This window comes from Mesoplodon mirus (genome assembly GCF_964341445.2).
Source record: "Mesoplodon mirus genome assembly, chromosome: 8".
In the NCBI taxonomy this organism is placed as follows: domain Eukaryota; kingdom Metazoa; phylum Chordata; class Mammalia; order Artiodactyla; family Ziphiidae; genus Mesoplodon; species Mesoplodon mirus.
Window position 1 is genome coordinate 99,672,835 of NC_138984.1, and position 23,852 is coordinate 99,696,686.

General features: G+C 48.7%; 1 protein-coding gene across 2 annotated transcripts; it reads right to left on the bottom strand.

Moving 5' to 3' along the window:
- Positions 1–13,504: 13,504 nt before the first annotated feature.
- PROC (protein C, inactivator of coagulation factors Va and VIIIa) lies at positions 13,505–23,545 on the bottom strand (the record flags this gene model as incomplete). Of its 2 annotated transcripts, XM_082631147.1 has the most annotated exons (9): positions 13,505–14,182; positions 15,313–15,430; positions 16,535–16,683; positions 18,627–18,761; positions 18,868–19,005; positions 19,125–19,149; positions 20,566–20,732; positions 22,079–22,165; positions 23,495–23,540. In XM_082631147.1, the coding sequence occupies 9 exons, from the start codon at positions 23,538–23,540 to the stop codon at positions 13,605–13,607; spliced, it is 1,443 nt and encodes a 480-aa protein (XP_082487273.1). In that variant the 3' UTR covers positions 13,505–13,604. The 2 variants fall into 2 exon arrangements, with proteins under 2 accessions (XP_082487273.1, XP_082487274.1); XM_082631148.1 differs by lacking the exon at positions 18,627–18,761 and having other exon boundaries at positions 22,079–22,169; positions 23,495–23,545.
- Positions 23,546–23,852: the final 307 nt, after the last annotated feature.

The window sequence follows — 23,852 nt, forward strand, 5'->3', positions numbered from 1 at the left end:
GGTGGAACCATTTGTCCAAGCTAATGAGACACTGGAAAGACTACAGAAAATAGAGTACAATATGGCACAGAACGATGTCACATCAAACTGAAGTGGAGATGTTCCAAATTTTGAGTCCCAACCACTTAAGGTTCTCCAGGGTCATTTTGCCAATTGATTGTCCTACTGACTCAGTAGACCCCATATCAATTTCTTCATCATTTCCAAAATCCTACCTTTCCTCATCACCGTTGTAGTGAGTTCAAGCATCTGGGGGGGGGGGCTGATCGAGAAAAAAGATATGAACCTGAAGTAGCAGTAGTACACAGCAAGCTTTATTTGGGCAACACTGACATGTGACATGTGGGAAGTCTCTCACAGCCTGAGACCATCTACATGCTACAGAGGCTACCACACAGGGACCACCTCCCAGGAGGGGAAGAGGGCAAGAGAATGCTAAAGGAGGAGAAGAATTAAAGAGGGGACTTATGCTTCTAGACAGTGTCACTCAGCTGTGCAATGGAGAGCATCTGGATCAGAGATTTCTGGGTTTACCTTATCTGTGGCTAGCATGTTGGGTGCAGTTTCCTGGGATATGCAAAGCAGAGAGGCTCTAAAGAGCTAAAAATCTGTTTATTAGGGCTATGTTTAAAACAACTGGCTGTGTGAAGTTTGAGTTTGGCACCAGCTTTTGAGCTTACGAATCCCAGCCTGCTATGAATAAGTAAACAACATAGGATCAATATACAGAACCTATCTTGGCTCATTTATATAGAACAGCCTGATCAGGAAACAGAGAAAAGACACAAATCAACAATGTCAGGAATGAGAGAAGAAGCATCAGTGTTTTATATATATTAAAAAGATAGAAAAAATATTATAAACAACTTTATACCAATAAATTTGACAACTTAGACAAATTTCTTGTAAAACACAATCTACCAAAACTAACTCAAGAAGAAATAGATAAACTGAATAAACCTATATCTATTTTTTTAATTGAAATTTTAGTTAAAAATCTTCCCAAGTTCATGGAATGGAAGAATTAATGTTAAAATGTCCATACTACCCAGAGCAATCTACAGATTTAATGCAATCCTGATCAAAATACCCATGACATTTTTCACAGAACTAGAACAAATAATCCTAAAATGTATATGGAACCACAAGAGACCCCAAATAGGGAAAGCAATCTTGAGAAAAAACAGAACAAACCTGAAAGTATCACATTTCCTGACTTTGGACTATACTACAAAGCTACAGTAATCAAAACAGCATGGTACTGGCACAAAAACAGACACATAGATCAATGTAACAGAGAACCCAGAAGTAATCCCATGCACTTATGGTCAATTAATCTATGACAAAGAAGACAAGGGAGAATATACAAGGGAGAAATATACAAGGGAGAAATGACAACCTCTTCAACAAGTGGTGTTGGGAAAACTGGACAGCTACAGGACAGAAATTAGGACATTTTCTCACACCATATACAAAAATAAACTCAAAATGGATTAAATGACCTAAATGTAAGACTGGAAACCATACAACTCCTAGAAGAAAACATAGAACACTCTGACATAAATCGTAGCAATATTTTTTGGATCTGTCTCCTAAAGCAAAGGAAACAAAAGCAAAAATAAACAAATGGGACCTAATTAAATTTTAAAGCTTTTGCACAACAAGGGAAACCTTTGACAAAACAAAAAGACAACCTACTGAACGGGAGAAAATATTTGCAAATGATATGACAAATAGGGGCTAATATCCAAATACATAAAGAGCCCATACAACTCAGTATAAAAAAAACAATAAAAATTTAAAATGGACAGAAAACCTGAATAGACATTTTTCCAAAGAAAACATACATATGGTCAACAGATGCATGAAAAGATGCTCAACATCACTAATCATTAGAGAAATGCAAATCAAAACCACAATGAGATATCACCTTACACCTGTCAGCATGGCTATCAAAAAATATACAAATAACAAATGTTGATGAGGATATGGAGAAAAGGGAACCCTCATACACTGTTGGGATGTAAATTGGTGAAGCCACTATGGAAAACATTATGGAGTTTCCTCAAAAAACTAAAAATAGAACTAACATATGATCCAGCAATCCCACTCCTGGGCATATATCTGAAGAAAACAAAAGCGCTAATTCAAAAGATATGTGTTCATAACAATGTTCATAACAGCACTATTTACAATAGCTAAGATATGGAAGCAACCTAAGTGTCCATCAACAGATGAATGGATAAAAAAGATGTATACACAGGACTTCCCTGGTGGCACAGTGGTTAAGAAACTGCCTGCCAATGCAGGGGACACAGGTTTGAGCCCTGGTTCAGGAAGATCCCACATGCTGCAGAGCAGCTAAGCCTGTACACACAACTACTGAGCCTGCGCTATAGAGCCCGCGAGCCACAACTACTGAGCCTTTGTGCCACAACTACTGAAGCCCGTGTGCCTAGATCCCATGCTCCACAACAAGAGAAGCCACTGCAATGAGAAGCCTGCACGCCACAACTAGAGAAAGCCTGCATGCAGCAACGAAGACCCAACGCAGCCAAAAAAAATAAATGATAATAAAAAAAAATATTTGCCAAACTTGGAAGGAGCACTGTCGGGGGGTTGCGGGGGAGAGGGAGGACTAAAGAGCAAAGCTTAAAACTGCTAAAGGGAAGAACAACCTCCTGCATCTTCGGGGTGGGCAAAGCTGGGAGTGTCTCCCCAGGAAGGATTTGCAACCAGATGGGCTCTGAGTCTAACTAAAGTTGCCATCCAGCTTCATCCCAGCTTAGTTCTTTTTTTTTTATTGAAGTATAGTTGATTTACAATGTTGTGTTAATTTCTGCTGTATAGCAAAATGATTCAGTTATACATATATACATTATTTTACATATTCTTTCCCATTATTATCACAGGATATTGAATATAGTTCCCTGTGCTATACAGTAGGACCTTGTTTATCCATTCTATATATAATAGTTTGTGTCTCCAGCTTAGTTCTTGATTGAACCAGAAAGGGGAAACATCTTCTGAGAGGAAAAAATATATATTCTTCAGTCGCTGGTTCCTTTATAAACAGTTTTCAGCATACTGTTAAAATTCCAAGATGGGCAAAGAAACAGGAAAATGTAACCAAGAGAAAAAAAACCAATATATGTATACCCACAGATGATCCAGATGTTGGAATAGGTGACAATGATTTTAAATGACTTTATCAATATAAGATAGAGGAAAAAATGAGTGAAAAGGTGGAGAATTTTTTTGAGACAGATGGAATATGCAAAAAAAATCATATGGCCATTCTAGAGTGGAAAGCTTTGGTATCCGACATTAATAACTCACTGGACAGATTTCACAGGGATTGGACACAGGAGAAGACAGAATTAGTGAATTGAAGAAAGAATACTAAAAACTACTCAAATCAGCACAGAGAGAAATAAAGGAGTAAACGAGGAGGGATTGGATGGCAGATAATGGCCACTCATATTAAGTCCTCTGTACTAGTTGGTTGTTTAACCATGTGCATGTATAATTTTGATTTCTTTTGAGCACGTGCAACATGCTCCTGCCTGATGAAAGGTCCTGTGGGACCTCAGTGCCCACACTCTGGCCCTTATGCTCATAGTACAAGATGATGCGTGGGTGCAGGGGAAAAAACACGGGCTGGAACCAGGGGTCCTGGATTTCAGGCCTAAACCTACCATCGACTTGCAGTGAGATCTGGGTTTTCTTGCCTTCTAAATGAGGGTCCAGTGATGAGTGCGGTGGCCCAGTGGGGTGAGGTGACTGGCCCCCAAACAACATCAATTCTCTGGGACCAAGTGAGGCTTTTCCATCCAGTTGCTACCACCCAGCTCCAGCTCACATGCCTTATCTCAGGCGACCTCTTGTTCCTGCATCTCACTTTGTAATAGAATCAGAACTCTGTCTGTGGAGAGCACAAAGCAGGGATGTGTCAGTCTGCATTCCCTGCATTCCCAGGGCTGGTCCCATTCAGCTCCAGCCTCTGCCAGAACTTGGAGGACACCCTCACTTGCACCCCTCCCCAGTTCCTTACTCTGCTGAGATCTCTCCAGGACCAACATTAACTAAAGGGTCCTCACTTGGAGTCAGACAAACGTGGGGGCAGATCCTCATCCTCTCCATACTCACTGTGCATCTGGAAAGTAGTTTCACCTCTCTGAGCCTCAGTTGCCTAAGATGGGTAAAATGGGAGAGCATGTGTCTCTTAGGATGGCCTAGAGGATTAAATCAAACAGTGCATATGAAGGGCCTAGAACAGTCCTTGGCACTTAGCACAGGTCAAGGTGAGCAAAGCACTAGAAAGATTATGGTGTGCTTTCTTTCCCCACATACATAATTGAAAATAAAAATCATCCTAAACCACAAATTAAGTACAATGAAGTCCATCAAAATTCTGCCTTTCCCGTGATGACTACTTTCAAAGCCTTTTTCTTTCTCTTGACAGATTACTTTCAAACTCAATTTCCCAGTTGTTTTAGCATCCTAAGCGCGTGCTCACTTGGCCCCCGAGACAGGACTGTAGCCCTGTGGGTGGGGACAGGTGGGGATACAGCCAACCACGTGGGAAATTTCCGGAGCGGAGGGCGGGCACTGCCAGCTGCCTGCCCCTCCATGTCCAACCCTGGAGAAGCCCCATGGAGCCCCCAGCGGGCTGTTAGGGTGGGCTCAGGGCTCAGTCTCCAAGGGCTGCAGCCAGGGCCAGGCCTGGCCCAGCACCTGCCCTGGGGAGTCTGCCAAGGGACAAGGCTGAAGTTGGCTAATGATTGAACCATCCCAAATATTGACAGAGCCCAGGCCCTGCCGCTGCCCAACGTACATGACTCCTCTTTCACCTGCGACCTGGCTCCGTGTCACAGAGGACAGAGCAGGGACTTTGGAGCCAGCCACTCCCCCGATAGGGACAACCTAGGCATCCCCTCTAGCCTCTTTCCTCTTCATCAAAACAGGGACAGTCAGCAGTTCGCCCCTCTGGTTGGTGTGAGATTTCCATCACACGGTCAGCTGCAGTGAAAGTTTTCAATACGGCCACCGTCACCCTAACCTGTGGCCTCTCCCGGGACAGCCCTTGGGACCCATCTTGCCACCCAGGCTCTCCTGGCCTCCCCTGAGGCTCGGCCCACCTGTTCCTGGACCGTTGCCTCCCAGCTCCTGCCAGCGCCCTGCCGTCTCCCCCCAGCTCACTGTGGTCCTTTGGCCTCACTTTGGTTGGCAGTTTCCCGTCTGTCCTTCCAGGGGAAGCTGGGTTGGAGGGCTCCTCAGGAGGCAGAACCCCCAGCCCCTCGCTCCAGCAGCCCCAGCCTCGGGTTCTCTGCATGGCCAGCTTCCACTGGAAAACTGAACTCTTCCACTTTCACAGCTGACTTCAGCCTTGGCTGACCTTTCCCTTCTCTGAAAAGGTTTTAGTTACTGTGACCATCAGTCCTGGATTTGCATGAAGGAAAGGAGGGGAGGGAGGAGCTTACCTCAGTGAGTCCTAGGCCAGCAACTGGGAAATGACTGAGGCACTAAATGTAAAATGAGCTGGGCACCTGTTGTACGGTTTTGCTCCTTTTGCTCATTTTGGGGAGCAAACTTGTTTAAGATGGGAACTTTCTGTTCTTTAAAAGTTTGGTAGGGACTTCCCTGGTGGTGCAGTGGTAAAGACTCCACACTCAATGCAGGGGGCTCGGGTTCGGTCCCTGGTCCAGGAACTAGATCCCACATGCATGCCTCAACTAAGAGTTTGCATGCTGCAACTAAGGAGCCGATGAGCTGCAACTAAGACCCAATGCAACCAAATAAATAAATAAATAAATATTTTTTAAAAAGTTTGGTAGAAATCACACACACAAAAAAACATGTGGCTGAAGCTTTTTAGGGGAAGTGGGAATGGCTTTCACCACTTCAGTTTTCTTCTTGCATCAGCATTCGTATTTTGTATTTTTTCAGTATTGTATCTATTTCATGTATGTTTTCAAATTTATTAGCTTAAAATAAAATACTTCCTAATCCCCTCCCTTTTCTTTTTTTCTTTATATTTTTATTGAGATATAATTGACGTATAACATTATATTAGTTTCAGGTGTACAAAATAATGATTCAATATTTGTATATATTTGCAGTATATATAAGTCTAGTTAACATCCATCACCACACAGTTAAAGGTTTTTTTCCTTGTGATGAGAACATTTAAGATCTATTCTCTTAGCAACTTTCAAATACACTATACAGTATTATTAACTATAGTCACCATGCTGTACATTACATCCCCATGGTGTGTGTGTGTATATATCTCACATTTTATATTTCTATCTCATATCTATCTATCTATCTACCTACCTGTCTCATATTTTCTCTATGCATTCATCCATTGATGGAACTTAAGTTGTTTCCATGTTTTGACTATTGTAAATAATGCTGCAATAAACCTGGGGGTGTGTGTATCTTTTCGGGTTAGTGTTTTCATTTCCTTTGGATAAATCCCCAGAAATTGAATTGCTGGCTCATATGGTAGTTCTATTTTTAATTTTTTGAGCATCCTCAATGCTGTTTTTCCATAGTAGCTGCACCAATTTACATCCCCACCAACAGTGCACAAGTGTTCCCTTTTCTTTCCATCCTTGACAACACATGTTATTTCTTGTCTTTTTGATAATAACCATTCTAACAGATATGAGGTGACACCTCATTATGGTTTTGATTTGCATTTCCCTGATGCTTAGTAATGTTGAGCACCTTTTCGTGTACCTGTTGGCAATCTGTGTGTCTTCTTTGGAAAACTGTCTATTCAGATCCTCTGCTCATTTTTATATCAGATTGTTTGGTTTTTTGATATTGGGTTGTATGGGCTCTTTACATATTTTGGATATTAACCTCTTATCAGATATATGATTTGCAAATATTTTCTCCTATTCAGTAAGTTGTCTTTTCATTTTGTTGATCATTTCCTTTGCTGTGCAGATGCTTTTTAGTTTTTAGTATGAGCATTTTAACAATATTAATTTTTCCAATCCATGAGCACAGAATATCTTTTCATTTATTTGTGTCTTCAGTTTTTTTCATCAACGTCTTATAGTTTTCAGTGTACAGATCTTTCACCTACTGGGTTAAATTTATTCCTAAGAAATACTCTTTTTGATACATTATAAATGGGACTGTTTTCTTAATTTCTCTGATAGTTCATTACAGTATATATAATAGCAACAGGTTTTTGTATGTTCATTTTCTATTCTGCAACTTTATTGAATTTGTTGATTAGTTTTAACAGGTTTTTTTTTTTTGGTGAAGTCTTTAAGGTTTTCTGTATTTAATATCATGTCATCTGCAAATAGTAACAGTTTTAATTCTTCCTTTCCAATTTGGATGCCTTTTGTTTCTTTTTCTTGCCTAATTGCTCTGGCTAGGACTTCCAATACTATGTTGAATAAAAGTGGTGAGAGTGGGCATCCTTGTCTTAGTCTAAATCTAAACAAAAAGCTTTCAGATTTTCACCCCTGAGTACGATGTTATCTGTGGGCTTGTCATATGTGGCCTTTATTATGTTGAGGCACATTCCTTCTATATCCACTTTGTTGAGAGTTTTTATCATAAAAATGGATATTGAGGGCCTCCCTGGTGGCGCAGTGGTTGAGAGTCCGCCTGCCGATGCAGGGGATACGGGTTCGTGCCCCGGTCTGGGAGGATCCCATATGCCGTGGAGCGGCTGGGCCCGTGAGCCATGGCCGCTGGGCCTGCGCATCCGGAGCCTGTGCTCCGCAACGGGAGAGGCCACGACAGTGAGAGGCCCGCATACCGCAAAAAGAAAAAAAAAAAAAATGGATATTGAATTTTGTCAAATGCTTTTTTCTGCATCTATTGAGATAATCATTTATCATTCATTTTGTTAGTGTGGTGTAACACATTGATTGAATTGCAGATGGAACCATTCTAATCCCACTTGAGGGACTTAACCTGACAGTGCACTTCCAATGTAGGGGGTGTGGATTCAATCCCTGGTCAAGGAATTAAGATCCAACATGCCACATGGCATGGCCAAAAAAAATCCCACTTGATAATGGTGTATGCTCCTTTTAATGTATTATTGAATTCAGTTTGCTAATATTTTGTTGAAGTGTTTGCATCTGTGTTCATCAAAGAGATTGGTCTGTAATTGTCTTTTCTTGTGGTGTCGTCTGGTTTTGGTATTAGGTAATGCTGACCTCATGCAATGAGTTTGAAAGTGTTCTCTTCAGTTTTTTTGATGGGTTTGAGAAGGATTGGTATTAATTCTTCTTTGAATGTTTGGTAGAGATACCTGTGAACTCATCTGGTCTTGGACTTTTCTTTGTTGGGGGGGTTTTGATTACTGATCCAATTTCCTTACTAGTAATTGATCTGTTCAGATTTTCTATTTCTTCATGATTCAGTCTTGGTAGTTTATATGTTTCTAGGAATTTATCCACTTCTTATGGGTTGTCCAATTTGTGGTTGAATAACTGTTTATAGTAGTGTCTTATACTCCTTTGTATTTCTGTGGTATCAATTGTAATGTCTTTTCTTCCATTTCTGATTTTATTTATTTGAGTCCTCTCTCTTCTTGGGCAGTCTAGTTAAAGATTTGTCAAATTTATGTCTTCAGAAAACCAGCTTTAATTTTCATTGATCTTTTCTATTATTTTTTTAGTATCTCTTTCATTTATTTCCATTCTTTGTTATTTCCTTCTTTCTACTAAATTCGGGCTTTGTTTGGTTTTCTTCTTCTTGTTCCTTAAGGTGTACAGTTAGTTACGAACTTCCCTCTTAAAACTGCATCCACAAGTTTTGGTGTCTTGTATCTCCATTTTCATTTGTCTCAAGGTATTTTTTGCTTTCTCTCTTGATTTCTTCTTTAACCCCTTTGTTGTTCATTGGCATGTTGTTTAATCTCCACATATTTATGAATTTTTCAGGTTTCCTCCTGGGATTGATTTCTAGTATCATACAATTATGGTTGGAAAATCTGCTTGGTATGATTTCAATCTTCTTGAATTTATTAGGACTTGTTTCGTGGCCTAACATGTAACCTATCCTGGAGAATGTTCACTTGTACACTTGAGAAAAATGTGTATTCTGTTGCTTTTGGATGGAATATTCTGTATACATCTGTTAAGTTCATCTTGTCTAATGTGTTGTTTAAGGCCAATGTTTTCTTATTGATTTTCTGTCTAGAGGATCTATTACTTTAATGAAAGTGTGGTATTAAAGTCCCCTACTATTATTTTATTGCTGTCTCTTTCTCCCTTTAGGTCTGTTAATATTTGCTGTATATATACCGGACCTGCAATGTTGGTGCAGAAATACTTACAAACATTATATCCTCTTGTTGGATTGGCCCCTTTATCATTATGTAATGATCTTTTTACAGTTTTTGTCTTAAAAAGTCTATTTTGCTGGGAATTCCCTGGCAGTCCAGTGGTTAGGACTCCCTGCTGTCACTGCAGAGGGCATGGGTTCAATCTTTGGTCAGGGAACTAAGATTCTACAAGTTGTGCAGCGCAGCCAAGAAAGAAAAAAGAAGTCCATTTTGTCTAATATAGTTAAAGTTACCCCAGGTTATTATTTGGGGGGGGTTTCATTTGCATGGAATATCTTTTTCCACCCCTTCACTTTCAATCTATGCTGTGTCCTTAAAGCTGAAGTATCTCTTGTAGACAGCATATAGATGAGACTTGAGTTTTCATCCATTCAGCAATACTTACATCAGACAAAATAGACTTTAAAAGACCGTAACATGAGACAAAGAAGGATATTATGTAATGCTCAAGAGATCAATCCAAGAAGATATAACAATCATAAATATATATGCACCCAGCATAGGAGCACCTCAATATATAAGGCAAAACGTTAACAGACATAAAAGGAGAAACTGGCAGTAACACAATCATAGTGGGGGACTTGCACATCCCACTTACATAAATGGACAGATCATCTGGACAGAAAATCAATAAGAAAACATTGGCCTTAAACAATACATTAGATAAGATGAACTTAACAGTCATATACAGACTATTCCATCCAAAAGCAGCAGAATACACATTCTTTTCAAGGGCACATAGAACATTCTCCAGGATAGATCACATGCTAGGCCACAAAACAAGTCTCAGTAAATTTAAGAAAACTGAAATCATACCAAGTATATTTTCCAACCACAACGCTATGAGACTAGAAATCAATTATAAACACACACACACACACACACACACACACACACACACATGTGGAGACTAAACAATATGCTCACCAATGGATCACTGAAAAAATCAAAGAAGAAATTTAAAAATACCTGAAGCCAAATGATCCAAAATCTATGGGATACAGCAAAAGCAGTTCTAAAAGAGAAGTTTATAGAGATACAAGCATACCTCAGGGAAAAAGAAAAATCTCAAATAAACAACCTAACCTTACACCTAAAGGAATTAGGAAAAGAAGAATGAAAAAACCCAAAGTTAGTAAAAGTAAATAAATCATAAAAATCAGAGCAGAAATAAATGAGAGACTTTTTAAAAAAAACAATAGAAAGATCAATGAAACTAAAAGCTAATTCTTTGAAAAGATAAACAAAATTGATGAACCTTTAGCCAGACTCATCAAGAAAAAAAGGGGATGGTCTAAACTAATTAAAACTACTTTTTGTTATTAATTTCTATTTTCATTGCCTTTTTTCTAGAGGATATGTTTTATATCACATTGAGCCTCTGGAATTTATTGAGGCTTCCTTCATGGTCCAGTATATTTTTGTAAATGCTCCTAGCAGGCTAAAAAAAAGCATATTAATTTTACTGTCCAAAATCTTCTATATATCCATTTATTTTTTAATCTGTTTAATTTATTGGTTTTGAGAGAGTTCTTTTAAATTTCCATATACAATTGCTTATTTCTCCCTGAACTTCTGTCAATTGTTGGCTTATAAATATTTTGAGGTTATATTGTTAGAGGCATATGTTATTTTATCATGATTATACCTTTATACATGATTGATTCTTTTATTAGTATTTAATGTCCATCCTTGATGTTTGTGATACTTTTTCCTTGATTGCTATTTAATCAGTTATTAAAATCACTATCTTAGCTTTCTTTTCATTCAAATCAATGTGGAATTTCTAATATTATTTTCAGTCTTTCAGTGTTTTTTGTTTTTACGCTGTCTGTAAATAATATATTGTCAGGTTTATTTTTTATTCTGAAAGTTCTTTCTTTTTATTGATAAGTTTAACCCAGTTACATTTATCTTTATTATTTCCATCTTACTCCATAGTTTCCATTAACTGTACTTCTTGGATTTTTTTGCTTGTTTTTTTTTTTTTTTTTTTTGCGGTACGCAGGCCTCTCACTGCCGTGGCCTCTCCCGTTGCGGAGCACAGGCTCCGGATGCGCAGGCTCAGCGGCCATGGCCCACGGGCCCAGCCACTCCACGGCATGTGGGACCTTCCCGGACTGGGGCACGAACCCACGTCCCCTGCATCGGCAGGCAGACTCTCAACGACTGTGCCACCAGGGAAGCCCTTCTTGTTTCATTTTATAGTTTTTATATGCAAGTCCATATTGAGTTAATTTTTGTATAATTTTTGGGTTCATTTTTTGGCCTGTCAATGCCCCATTGTACCAGCACCATGTGTTGACAAGGGTCTCCTTCCTCCATCGAATTGCTTTTGCATCTTTGTAAAAAAAATTAGATGGGGCTTCCCTGGTGGCGCAGTGGTTGAGAGTCCACCTGCCAGTGTAGGGCACATGGGTTCGTGCCCTGGTTCGGGAGGATCCCACATGCCGCGGAGCGGCTGGGCCTGTGAGCCATGGCTGCTGAGCCTGCGTGTCCGGAGACTGCGCGTCCGGAGCCTGTGCTCCACAACGGGAGAGGCCACAACAGTGAGAGACCCATGTAATGCAAAAAAAAAAAAAAAAAAAAAAAAAAAATCAGATGGCCATGGCTGTGTGAGTCTGTTTCTGGATTCTCTATTCCATTCCATTCATCTATGTGTCTCTCCCTCCACCAATACCACACAATCTTGTTCACTGTAGTTAGATTATAATCCATGACACTGGGTAGAATGATTTCTCCTAATTTGTTCTTTTTTTCTAAAGTGTTTTAGCTACTCAAGGCCCTTTGCCTTTCCACATATATATTTTATATATATATATATATATATATATATATATATATATATATATATATAATAGTAAGCTTGTTTACAAAAAAATCATGTTGAGATTTTTCTATGAATTGTGTTAAACCTATAGCTCAATTTTGGGAAAATTGACATCTTTACTGTGTTGAGTCTTCCATTGTTTCTCCATGTATTTAGGTCTTCTTTAATTTCTTTCATTAGCATTTTGTAAGTGTCATCACACATATCTGGTACATGTTTGTTATATTTATACCTAAGTACTTCATTTTCTTTAGAGTGATTGGAAGTGGTATTGTGGTTTTAATTTTGGTTTCCACATGTTCATTGTTAACATGTAGAAATACCACTGATTTTTATGTGCTGCTCATTTACTTTTATTCTCCTTCTTTGCTTTCTATGGACAGATCAAATTTTCTTATGTTGGTTTAAAAGTTGTATTTTTGTTCTTGTTTTGTTTGTTCTTAGGACCGTTTGTTTGTTTGTTTGTTTTAATAATTTTCACTAGTTTCACCGGAGAACAGGTCAGCAGATCTCTTCAGGCTGGGATGCCAGAAGTCCTCTCTCCCACACTAGTTAACTACCTTGACAGGAGACTCACCTGGGGAATCTCTAACAAGGGCAAAGACCTCAGCATGCGGTCACTCTTTCAATCCATCATGTCCCACTGCAAGTGTTGGGGACACTGGCCTTACGCACTGATCAGCAGATGGTTCCAGCCCCAGGCCTGACTTCCTTCCACCTCCAAGCAGTCCCACCTACCCTTTCCCAGGCCCTAAGGAGACAGATCCTGCAGCCTCCTTCTCAGCCATGCCTCTTTCCTTGTGTTGCACGTATAGAACTCAGTGGGTCCTGGTGTCCCCCTAGTCTGTAAGCAGCAGCTGTGGTTCCAACAAGAGGGATGTAATCATAAGTCAAGGCCTCCTGTACCATTGACTGATTTGTGCTGTACTTGCTTTATCCTCACCGGCCCTGAGCGTCTTGGCACCTACCCAAGCAGAAGAGGTCCTTCAAGTTCCTTTTGTTCAGTGGCTTTCAACCCTAGTCACACATTAAAATGAGCTGGGGAGTTTAAAAAATATCAGCGTTTTTGTTCCCCACCCTAAATCAACTAAACCAGAATCTCTGTGGGTGAAACTGGATGTAGGTGTCTTTGAAAGCCCTCAACCACACCCCCAGCCCCCAGGAGTTTCAAAAGTACAGTGAAGGTTGAGAACCACTGCTCTCAATCTAAGAGTGGTTGCTGTGGAAGGTAAATAAGATTCAGCTCATAAAGTGTGGGGTGTGCAGTAAATGCTCCAAAAATACTTCCCTCCAGAACAGCCCAGAAAAGGGTCAGAAAGACAGACAGAGCCATAGCTGCTGTGCTTGCTGCATGCCCTTTTTAATGTCCAACATCTTGGCCATTCAACACCCAGCCCCCATCCAAGGGTGTCCTCTGGGGTCCAGACACAAGTGGGGGAGATGCTAAGGCACCTGGCTCTTGAGGGGGGCCTTCTTAGCGTTGATGTAGCTGTGGATCCAGTCGAGGTAACGGCTGACTTTGGTGTAAACACCGTAGTTGTTGAGGCGCCCGCAGCCCTCGCCCCAGCTCACCAGGCCCACCAGGAACCAGGTGCCGCGGAAGGAGACGACCATAGGCCCCCCGCTGTCGCCCTCACAGGCATCCCGCGGGTCCCCCAGGATGCCGGCGCACAGCATGTTCTCGGAGACCTTGTTTTGCATGGCCAGAACGCACATGTTGTGCGGGACCAGGGGGACCTTGACGAAGTTGAGGATGAAGGTGCGGTTTCTCTTGGCCTCGCTGCGGTAGCCCCAGCCTGTCACCACCGTCTCCTGGCCGACCTGGGTGAGCTCGCGCTCCGACAGGCCACTGTCTGGGAGGCAGATGGGCACAATGGTCTGTGAGAGAGTGGCGGGCCGGGCCAGGTGGAGCAGGGCGATGTCATTGTCGCTGGTGCTCTTGGTGTAGTTGGGATGGACAAAGACCTCCTTGATGTCCAGGTCCACCTCCCACTTCTCCCGGCGCCGCAGGTCATACTCCCCTGCAGGGCAGAGGGGCTGTCAGAGTGGGCTTGGGGGAGCCTCCCTCCCCTGGGGCCCCCTGAAGCCAACGTGGCTGCCATGCTCCTGCAGGCCCTCGTGGAGGGACAGCAGGAGTGGTCACCACGTATGCCCGGCACTGTCCTAGGCCACAGGGCTCTGCCTCTGGTCACTATCAAGGGTAACAGCCCATGAGTGTCAGTCCTAAAGGGGCAGAACACTGGTCTGAATTCAGGACTGGCTCATAGATGGAGCAGTGAGACCTGGGAAGTGACCAGCGGTGGGCAGTCAGCAGGGAAGCCTGAAGCTCCCTGGAGACCTGGGACACAGACCAGAACTGCAAAGAGAACATGGGACACCTGCCAAGATGAGGGCAGGGCAGGAGCAGCCAGCCGGACACAGGCTCCACCAGGGAAGAAAGATCTGGACCACACACAAGACACAAGGTCTTCTCAGGCGAGGCTGTTGGTTCCTGGAAAGGCGGGGTGAAGGCTTTGCCTCCAAGCCCAGCCCTGCTGGAGGCCACTGGCCTCTGGTTGTGCTGGGCATGAAGGCAGGGTGTGTGAATCTGGTCATTCACTCTCAGTACATATCTTTGCCTTCTTTTTTTTGCATAAAGATTGGAGTGAGAGAACCCCCGCCCCCCAGAAATTGGTAGAGAGTGGGGTCTAGGCTTGGGGAGCCCTGGGCTCTTGCACAGAAGCAGCTGGCTGCTGTGCCAGATGCCAGGGCCCCCACTGCGCAGTCCATCCCTGTCACTCTGTGTGAAGCGCGGCCCTGAGGACGCCTTCTGGATCTCTGCACCCCAGGGTGCTGCAGGTCCACACACACGGCCACTCCACATAGTGAGAGTGAAGACACAAGTATGTGTGTAACCTCCTCGCTGGCAAACACACATGTGTAAGCACCTGGGCACCAGATTCGAAGAGAATCCCTTACGTGCAAACTACATGGTGTCATTGTGTCTAAAATGCCGCCACAGGAGTGGCGGGGAGGGAGCACATGGGCCTCTTCCCCTGAGATGCCTTCTGTGCGGCTCTGGTGTCCTCTTGCTCAAGCACCCCGGAGACCAGGCTCCCCAAACCCGGCCAGCCCATCTGGGCCACCCCTCCGGCCTGGTTCCAGCCCGCACCGAGCCTGACGATGAGCTTCTTGTGGTCGTCCAAGCAGTGGGCTGCTGTCAGCACCCAGGAGACGTGGACGAGCACTGCCCCGCAGGCCAGCTTCTTCTTCGAGTCCAGCAGGACCACCTGTAATGGGGGGTGGGCAATGATGGCACCACATGGCCTTCTGACAGCTCCGTGTCAGGGCCCCGGTCTCAGCACAGCCCCAGGCACTAGCTGCCTAAATAGGTCTTCCCCGGGTTCCCTGGTTACACGGGCATGGACTTATTTGGCATTTTCTTTTCTGCATGTTTGATGGAGTTTGCCTGTTCCAGGGTATCTCCCTGCCTTTGCCTGTGCTGTTCCTATAATCATCCTCAGCAGCATCCAGAGAGTTCTCACCGTCGGGGGCTCAGGCTGGTCGTCGTGTCCTTTGAGAAGCCTTTGAGGCCCCCAGGCTGCCTTGGGAGTCCGCTCCAGGTTCCCTCAGTCCCTATCCTGCCAGCCGGCTCTGGTCCCATTGGGTTGCCTTGTGTTTAGGAGCCTGAATCTCCTGGGGCCTGTGAGCTCTTCAAGACCTGCCAGCCCCCTGCTTTTTTTTTTTTTTTTTGCGGTACGGGGCCTCTCCCTGTTGTGGCCTCTCCCGTTGCGGAGCACAGGCTCCGGACGCACAGGCTCAGCGGCCATGGCTCACGGGCCCAGCCGCTCCGCGGCATGTGGGATCTTCCCAGACCGGGGCATGAACCTGTATCCCCTGCATCGGCAGGCGGACTCTAAACCACTGCGCCACCAGGGAAGCCCCGCCTCTGCTTACTGATCTCTGGACAATCCCCCCCCACCCCAGTGCCTGGCAGAGATGGGGACCAAATAAGTGTTAGTTCCCAAGGCGGGGCTGGAGAGGTACTCCGAGGTCAACCCTCCCTCCCAGCCCTTTCCCACGCAAAACACCGCTCCCCTCCACCAGGCCTCTGCCTCAAATACCACCAGCAGAGCATTATCTTTCCACCTCTTCTTCCCGCACATTCCCCCCTTGGCCCCCGGTGCCCAGCCCCCCCTGCCCGGCGGCTCCTCTCCCATCGGTTTAGCGCCATCTTTCCCTGGAATCCTCCACCCTTAGCACTGCCGCCCGCATCCCCGCCCCCGCCCCCAAGCAAAGGCTGCACTTCCCTTCCCACTGGTGCCTCCTGAGCAGGAACTGGGCTCAGTGACTCCTGACCCAGCTGGTGAGCCGCTGCCTCTCTCTCCTCTCACCTGCCAGGGGCTCTCTCCCCATCCGGCCTCCTGCCCACTGATGAGCCGTGGATCTAATTGGCCTTCTTGGTCTACTTGGTCTGTGTCACGTTTCAAGTGCTTGCGTTTCTTCTCCATTCGCTTCCCTGGCCTCCCACAAGGGAACGTCACTGAAGGCAGGGGGAGGCTGCTGAGTGCCTGCTGGGCACTGCTCCCGAGACTGCCCTCCCATCTCTGTTCCCCTCCTGCCAGCAGCCTCCTTTGCTGCCTTGTAGGATAAATGATGCTCAGACACTCAATTCTATCAACTTGCAAAGCCCCTCGGGATAGTCAGTCGGTTAATGAACAGCGCCACTTAATGGCAAGTGTCAGACCAAGCAGCATCTCTACCTGGCGGTGTGCCCTTGGGCAGGTCGTTAAAGTTCTCAGAGTTGGGACACCCCAGGGCTGTTGGGAGTAATCCCTGAGATGCACAAGTAAGGTCTCGTGCTGGGATTCTGCCGAGCCCCTAACAGAGGTAAGGACTTATGGGGAGGAGAAGGTGGGCACGCCCAGAGAGCCTCAGAGTGGCTCTGAGCACGGCTGTGAGCTCCTCAGCCCAGAGGAGAGAGCACTGAGCAGAACTGAGGGCTGGGAGGCGGGCCAGGGCCATTCAGGCTGCGATGGGAGATTTAGACTCGCAAGAAGCAGTGGGAAACCATCAGCAGGGGGATTGCCTAGTGACAGGAAATGGAGATGAAACAACAGCGACAAGATTCCAGAAGCTGGACAGCAGAGGGACATGGCAACTGACTTGGCCGACTGAGAAAGCCGAAACCTCAGCCAGTGGTAGGAGACGCTGGGAGCAGGCTGCTTGGCAACAGAAACGCCCAGGAAGCCTCCACGTGTCTCTGAAGAAGCTGTGCAGGTGGGGCTACAGCAGGAATGTTGAGAGCTTGTCAAAGAAACTGCTAGAGCCCTAGGCTTCTGTCTCGACCCCTCATCAGTGGCTTGATTCTCCTCTCTGACCCCTGCAGAAGACCCTAGGTGTATTCTCCGCAGAGGGTGAACCAGAGACCTGGGGACTCCAGGCACCGTCACAGGAAACAGTGACATGCAAGACTGACCAGAGAGTCATGCAGACATCTGCAGACGGGGCAGATGCCAGTTCCTCTCCCCCCTACTCTCCCCAGGGGGCTGGAAGCCAGGCTGGGACCACCCAAGCATGAACTTGGAGGATTCCTCTCAGAAAACGGCCTAAAGACCTAAGAATCTGGGCAATAGGGGTTCTGCCAGTGACCTGGGCCTTCAGATGGTCTCACAGGAAAGCCCACCAGCCAACAGGTCCACCAGGCATTTCTTTGCAACTTCCTGTGAATCTCTAATTACTTTAAAAGGAATAGTTGGCTTTTTTTTTTTTTTTCAGTAAACGGACTGGAATATAAAGTTGTGGAAAGTTCCCTGAAAGAAGAACACAAAGTCAAAGATACGGAAAATAGAAGAGATAATGAGATAATAAAACTAGAAGATCAATCCGGGGAAAGAGATCTGATTAGGAGGTGTAGAAAGAGAGAACAGAGAAAGCACAGGGCAGGTCATCAAGGAAATAACTAAAGAAATGTTCCTAGAGATAGAAGACACGCATTTCCACATGTAAAGGGCGCTGCACAGTGAATGCAAGAAGATCCACACGGAGGAACAACCTGCTGAAATCGTGGTAAGAGTTGTGAAACTCCGACTGTTGGGTAAGTATATAAATCTGATAGAAATTTAAATGTATAAAAAGGAAAGTAGAAGAGAAGGCAGAATCACTGTTCCTGTCTCTCCTCAGAGAAGCCAGGGGTGAAGGCGGAAATAAAGTCAAGAGAGATGAGGAGGACTCTGGAGGCGTGCCCTCCCCATCTGCTCCTCCCTGGGGAGATGTGCTACCTCTGGGTTCCTGCCCCAGGCCACGCCCCCAGCGTGAGCAGCGGCCCCTGGAGGAAGGCGGGCCGGCGAGGGCAAGAGCGGGCAGGACACCCGCCGAGGGTACCCTCCCTCCCCGTCTGGGCGGCCCGTCTCCTTCGCCTGGGACTCGGCCCTGTGGCTTGCTCCCCGCCCGGGTGCCCCGTGCTGTCCCCCATCTGCGGCTCACCCTTGGGCTCGCAGAGCAGGTGGTCGTCCCCCAGGCGGTAGCCGGGCGCGCAGCGGCAGTGGCGCCCGCCCTCCACCTCCAAGCAATAGTGCGCGCAGCCGCCGTTCTCCGCCGAGCAGTTGGAGAAGCGAACCTCTGCGGGGGACCGGCAGGAGGGCGCCGAGAGAGCGCGGCGCTCTGCGCGCCCGGCCCCGCCCCCGGCCCCGGGGAGCTCCCCGGCCCGCCGCCCGCCGCCCCTCACCTTGAAGGCAGTAGCGGCCCTCCCAGCCCTGCGCGCAGTCGCAGCGGAAGCCGCCCAGGCCGTCGATGCATGTGCCGCGCCCGCAGCACGGGCTGTCGCACGGGTGCGCCGGCGGCGGGGCCGCGCACTGGTCCCCGTCTGCGACGAGGGATAAGGAGGGGATCACGGAGGTCCGCCGGCCCCGTCCCCATGCCCCCAGCGGCCTAGAGACCTCGAGGGGCACGGGCACCGCGGCCAGGGGTCTGGAGCGCACTCACCGTGGTACTTGGACCAGAAGGCCATCTGCGGAGAGAAGGGGCGGCGTCAGGGGCCGTCAGCCCACCTGTGTAGATGGGGAGCCCCCGGGGCCCCTCCCCAGGCTGGCCCAGGTCCGGCAGGCAGCATCTAAGCGGGCAGGGAAGGGAAGGGCTTCCACACAAAGAGGGGTCAACCCCAGCCTCTGGGCAGCTGCAGCCTGAGAAAAGCCAGGCTCCTTGCCCCTCTGCCCATCTCCACCCCACATCCCAAACCCGCCCCCCCCCCCGTCCCCCGCCCGTGCAGCTGGAAGCTTCCTCTGGGCACGGGCCTGGCTGGTACCCCAGCAGCCTCTGCAAAGGAAGGGACCCAAATCCCACCCCCATCCAGGGTCTGCCTGCTTCCAACTCCATCCCTCCAGGCACTGGACATCTGCTCTTTCCCTGAACCTGTCCTCAGAGCTGGGTGACTAGCAGGACATGGTGCGTGAGACACGGCTTTTGCCGGTTGAGAAAGTCTGTTTTTCTAACCAGCTCTCTGGTGTCACTTCTGCTGCTGGGCTGGGACCACCAGTCCCTGAGATCCACTGCTTGATGCCCAGGCCGAAAGCCCCCCTGCTGGCCTGGGAGACCCTGGGCGGGGGGGAGGGGGGAGGCATGGGAGGGGTGTGATGTGCCCAGGCTGTGCCTGCCGAAAATCATTTTGGCATCTGCTGAGGAGGCCATTTGGGGAAAGAGGCAGTGGAGATGGTGGCTGAGGGCAAGAGAGGAAGCCACCCAGAGCTCCGCCTTCAGCTGTGAGAGCTGAGTGGGAAGGGCATACCTACAGACAGCTTGAAGGGGACCCAGGTGGTGGCACAACCCCCAGGTCCTAGTCGCTAAAGTGAGCTCTGGGTGCTGGAGGGGGTCTGAGCCTTGTATCAGGAACACCTCCCTTACTGAGCGCATCCTAACACCTCAGGGCCACCACCACAGGGCCCTGGGGGCCAGAGAGGACACAGACCCTTTCCTTGGGTCTCCTGAGCAATCAGGTTTCACCCCTGGGGTATCTAAGGCACAGAGTGAGTGTGTGCGCCCAGACATCAGGGAGTCTTGGGTCACCTGGTCAGCAGGGTGGAAGCAGGGGTGGTGGCCTCTGGATCAGAGGGGGAGAGAAGAGGGGAGGCCGTGGTGGCCAGTCGCAGGTGGAGAGGGGGACTCAGCTACCTCCAGTGGGATTGGGTGGGAATCCCAGCCTAAGGCTTCCCCAGACGCTTCTCAAGCTCATTGCAGAGTTCTGTTTCTTGGAGTCCCATGTGCTCTGGCCAAGACCATAGGGCCGTTCACTCCACTGCTGCACCCCTGGCAAGCTGGGAGGGTAAGGGGCTGGTGCCCACCGCTTCCCAGGACTCCCAGGGGGCCCCCGGCTGCCGCTCCAGGTCCCACCCATGAACCTCAAGCTCTGCACCCAGTCGGGTGGCCTTACTGTGTCTTCCATGTTTTGGAAAATCTCCCGAGCTTCCTCAAATTCACAGGTCTCCTCTCTGCACTCGCGCTCCAGGCTGCCGGGCCGCAGCTCCTCCAGGAAGGTGTTGGCGCGTTTCCGGATCCGCAGCACCTGGTGGGCACTCCGATGGCTGGAGAACACTGAGGCTGGGAGGGGGACAGGGAGCTCGCGTTGGTGGGGGGCCCGCGGTGAGGGGGCCCGGCTGGGGAGTCCCTGGGGAGGTTTTCATTTCTGGTCCCTCAGGATTACAATTCCAGGTACCGATACCCTCTCCTCCTCCCGAAGCAGGGGGCCGGCCATCGGAGGACAGGACACTTGACCATTCAGAGTGCGTGCACAGAGGCCGACAGACCTCCCTCCCTCCGAACCCAGCCCAACCTGCGTGTGACCCTGAGCCCATGTCTTTACCTCTCTAAACTTCAGTTTATTCATCAAAAAATGAGGATGAGATAATCACGTAAAACACTTAGTACAGTGCCTGGCAGGGAAATGTCACTGGCGGCCAGTGACAAATGCCACGTGCTGCTGCTGTTATTATTATACTGCAAAGGTAAATGGGTCTTGTTGTTCTCCAGGCACACCTTGTGCAACCCCGTCCTGAAGCCGTCCCTCCACCATCCCTGCCCTCCCCTCCTCCCCTCCTCCTCATGGAGCATTTCCCACGCCCTTCCCCTAGGGCAGGCACACCTGGACAAGGCAGACCTGCCACCCGGGGAGCATCACCCAATGTCTCCTGGGCTCTGAGAGGTGTCTGCCTTGGGGGCAGGGGGACAGCTAGGGTGTAGGGACCAAGGCAGGGGAGTGAGCAAGAGAGGCTCGAGGATGCCAGGGCCAGGAAGGGCATCCTCAGGAAAGGAAGATGTGCCGGACTGAGTCTGGACGTGGGAGCCAGGAGGACCGCAGGTGGGGACCGGGGCTGGAAGTGGGGAGGAAGGGCCGCCAGGAAGACGAGCAGCTCAGGAAGAGGCATACATGGAAGAAACAGCCCACGGTGGCTGCAGGAGGTGTGGGGGGAGGGCTGCCTAAGAAACCAGGCAGCACAGCTGTCCCGCAGGCCCCCTCCCCCAGCATCCTGGCCTCCTCCTCTCCACATCCCGGTCCCCTGGCCGTGGGGACCAGGGGAGGGGTTGGGGCAGGATAGCGGCCAGCAGATGAGCGTTTTAGGAGGACAGGCTGCTCTGGGGCAGTTTGCCTGGCAGCGGGACCTGGCGCTCTCACAGTTGAGGGAGTGAGCGGTGGAGTGCGGAGACCCAGGGGACTCTGTGACCAACCCCCCAGGTAGGAGGAGGGACGTGACCCCGCGATTCCGGGGGCTCCCTGCCATCACCACAGGACTCAGCCCCTGAGCTGCGGCCTGTGTTCCCCTCAGTTAATTTATCCCTGTTCCCTCAGGTCCGCCTCTCATCTCCTCTCGCCCTGAGGCTCAGGGGAGCCGGTGAAAGGTGTGAAGACCCCGAAGGTCCCGAGGAGGGGGGTGGGAGAGCGGCCTTACCAGGAGGAGCTGGTGTGCTGGAAACTCCCCAGATCGTCACGAACAAGAAGAGGCTTGTGAGCTGCCACATTCTGAACTTGCTGCCACCTGTCTGAGGAGGACTTCTGAGCTTCCGGCAGCCCCGCCAGCCGCCCCCCCAGCTCTGCCCCCTCCCCCGGCCCCGGGTGGGAGCTGAACGAACCAGCGATCGCCAGGGCCAAAGCTGGGGTGGGGGTCCCTGTTCGCTATTCAGACACCCATGGGGCGCCTCGGTCCCCTTGTCTATATGGGGCTAAGGTCACACGACCCGAGCCTGCAGGGTGAAGAGAGGAAGTGGAAGGGGCCGTGACCTGGTGACGATCAAAGGGGACTCGACACAGAAGGGTGATGGGCAGGTGCACCCAGAACGTTCCTGCCCTCCCTGGGTGAGGAGTCGGGGGTGACGCCTCTGCTGATCTAAAGGCCAGGTTAAGAAGAAGAACTGACGTTTATTGGACAGTCACGGTGTCTTTCAAGAAATTTGTACATGGTTCAGAGGACAGGCCACCGAGTCAGAGCGCCTGGTGCAAATCCCAGCTCCAGGACAGGATTGTCGGGCAAGATCCCTAACTGCTCCTCAGTTGCCTCATTTGTAAAGCGGATGGAAAAACTGTATTTCTGCCTCAGAGGGTTATCGTGAGAATTAAATGAGTTAATCTACATAAAGCTGTTGAATAGGTTTGCACATAGCAAACGCTCAGTAAGCATGAGCTACAATTATCTCAGCGAAGGCTCACCACCACCCAAGAGGTAGGTATTAATGTTGTCACCCCAGTTCACAGAGGGGGCGATTGAGGCTCACAGGAGAGAAATCGCTTATTAAACACCCACAGCCAGGAAGCGGAGGAGCTAGTGCTTGAGCTCAGGCCTGTGTGGCTCCAGGCCTGGAACCTTAACCCCTGCCGCAAAACACCAGGCGCACCACAAGGCCACAGAGGTAGCCCTGCTGGCCGGAAACCTAGGAGCCCCCGCTGCCCCCCAGGCTGAGTGGGTGCCCCACCAGCACCCCCCTCCCCGTCTAACCTCATGTTCCACTTTGCTGACTCCCTCTGAGGCTGATTCTGACATTTGTTTAAAGGGTTTAGAAGTAGAGGTGAGGCTGTGGTGGGGAGCCTGGAGGGCTCTGGGTTCCAAGCTGCCTCTGGCGATGGCTCTGGGGTCTGGAGGCCCTCAACCGACTTCCACTTCCCTCAAAGTCTGGGAGGAAGGCCCCTGGGAGCCATGGCACCCCAGCCTGAGGAATGCCAGCCAGAGCCTTGGCCTGGCCGGTGGCAGAGCCCAGATTTCCTTTACCCCAAGCTCCAGCCAGCCTCTCAAACCCTGGCTAGAAGAGTCCACCTTCAGCCCTGCTCACCCTCCTCTGGCCCCCCTCACAGACCTGCCTCGAAGGGGACTTACTGGGGTGGACCGCCGAGAAACTGCAAGGTCGCCCTCCTGCCGCCATGACAGCCTGGACCTCGAGTTAATCCATAACTGCAAATATTTGCTTGGCCCTCGGTGCGGAAGCCTCCCTCTCCACAGATAAACAAACAAGTTCCCGGCTCAGGACCGCTCTGTCTGCCCCAAGCCCACCTGCGCCCATCAGTGGTGCCTGCAGGAGGGAAGGAGGGAAGGGGCGGGCAACGTCAAAACTGTCTACAGACGTGGTGTCATTTTAGCCTCAGGCTGGCTGAAGGAGGGACATTGTCCCCCTTTAGCTGATGGGGACATTTTTACCCCGAGATACTGCAGTTTGCCTCAGATCAGCACACCGGTA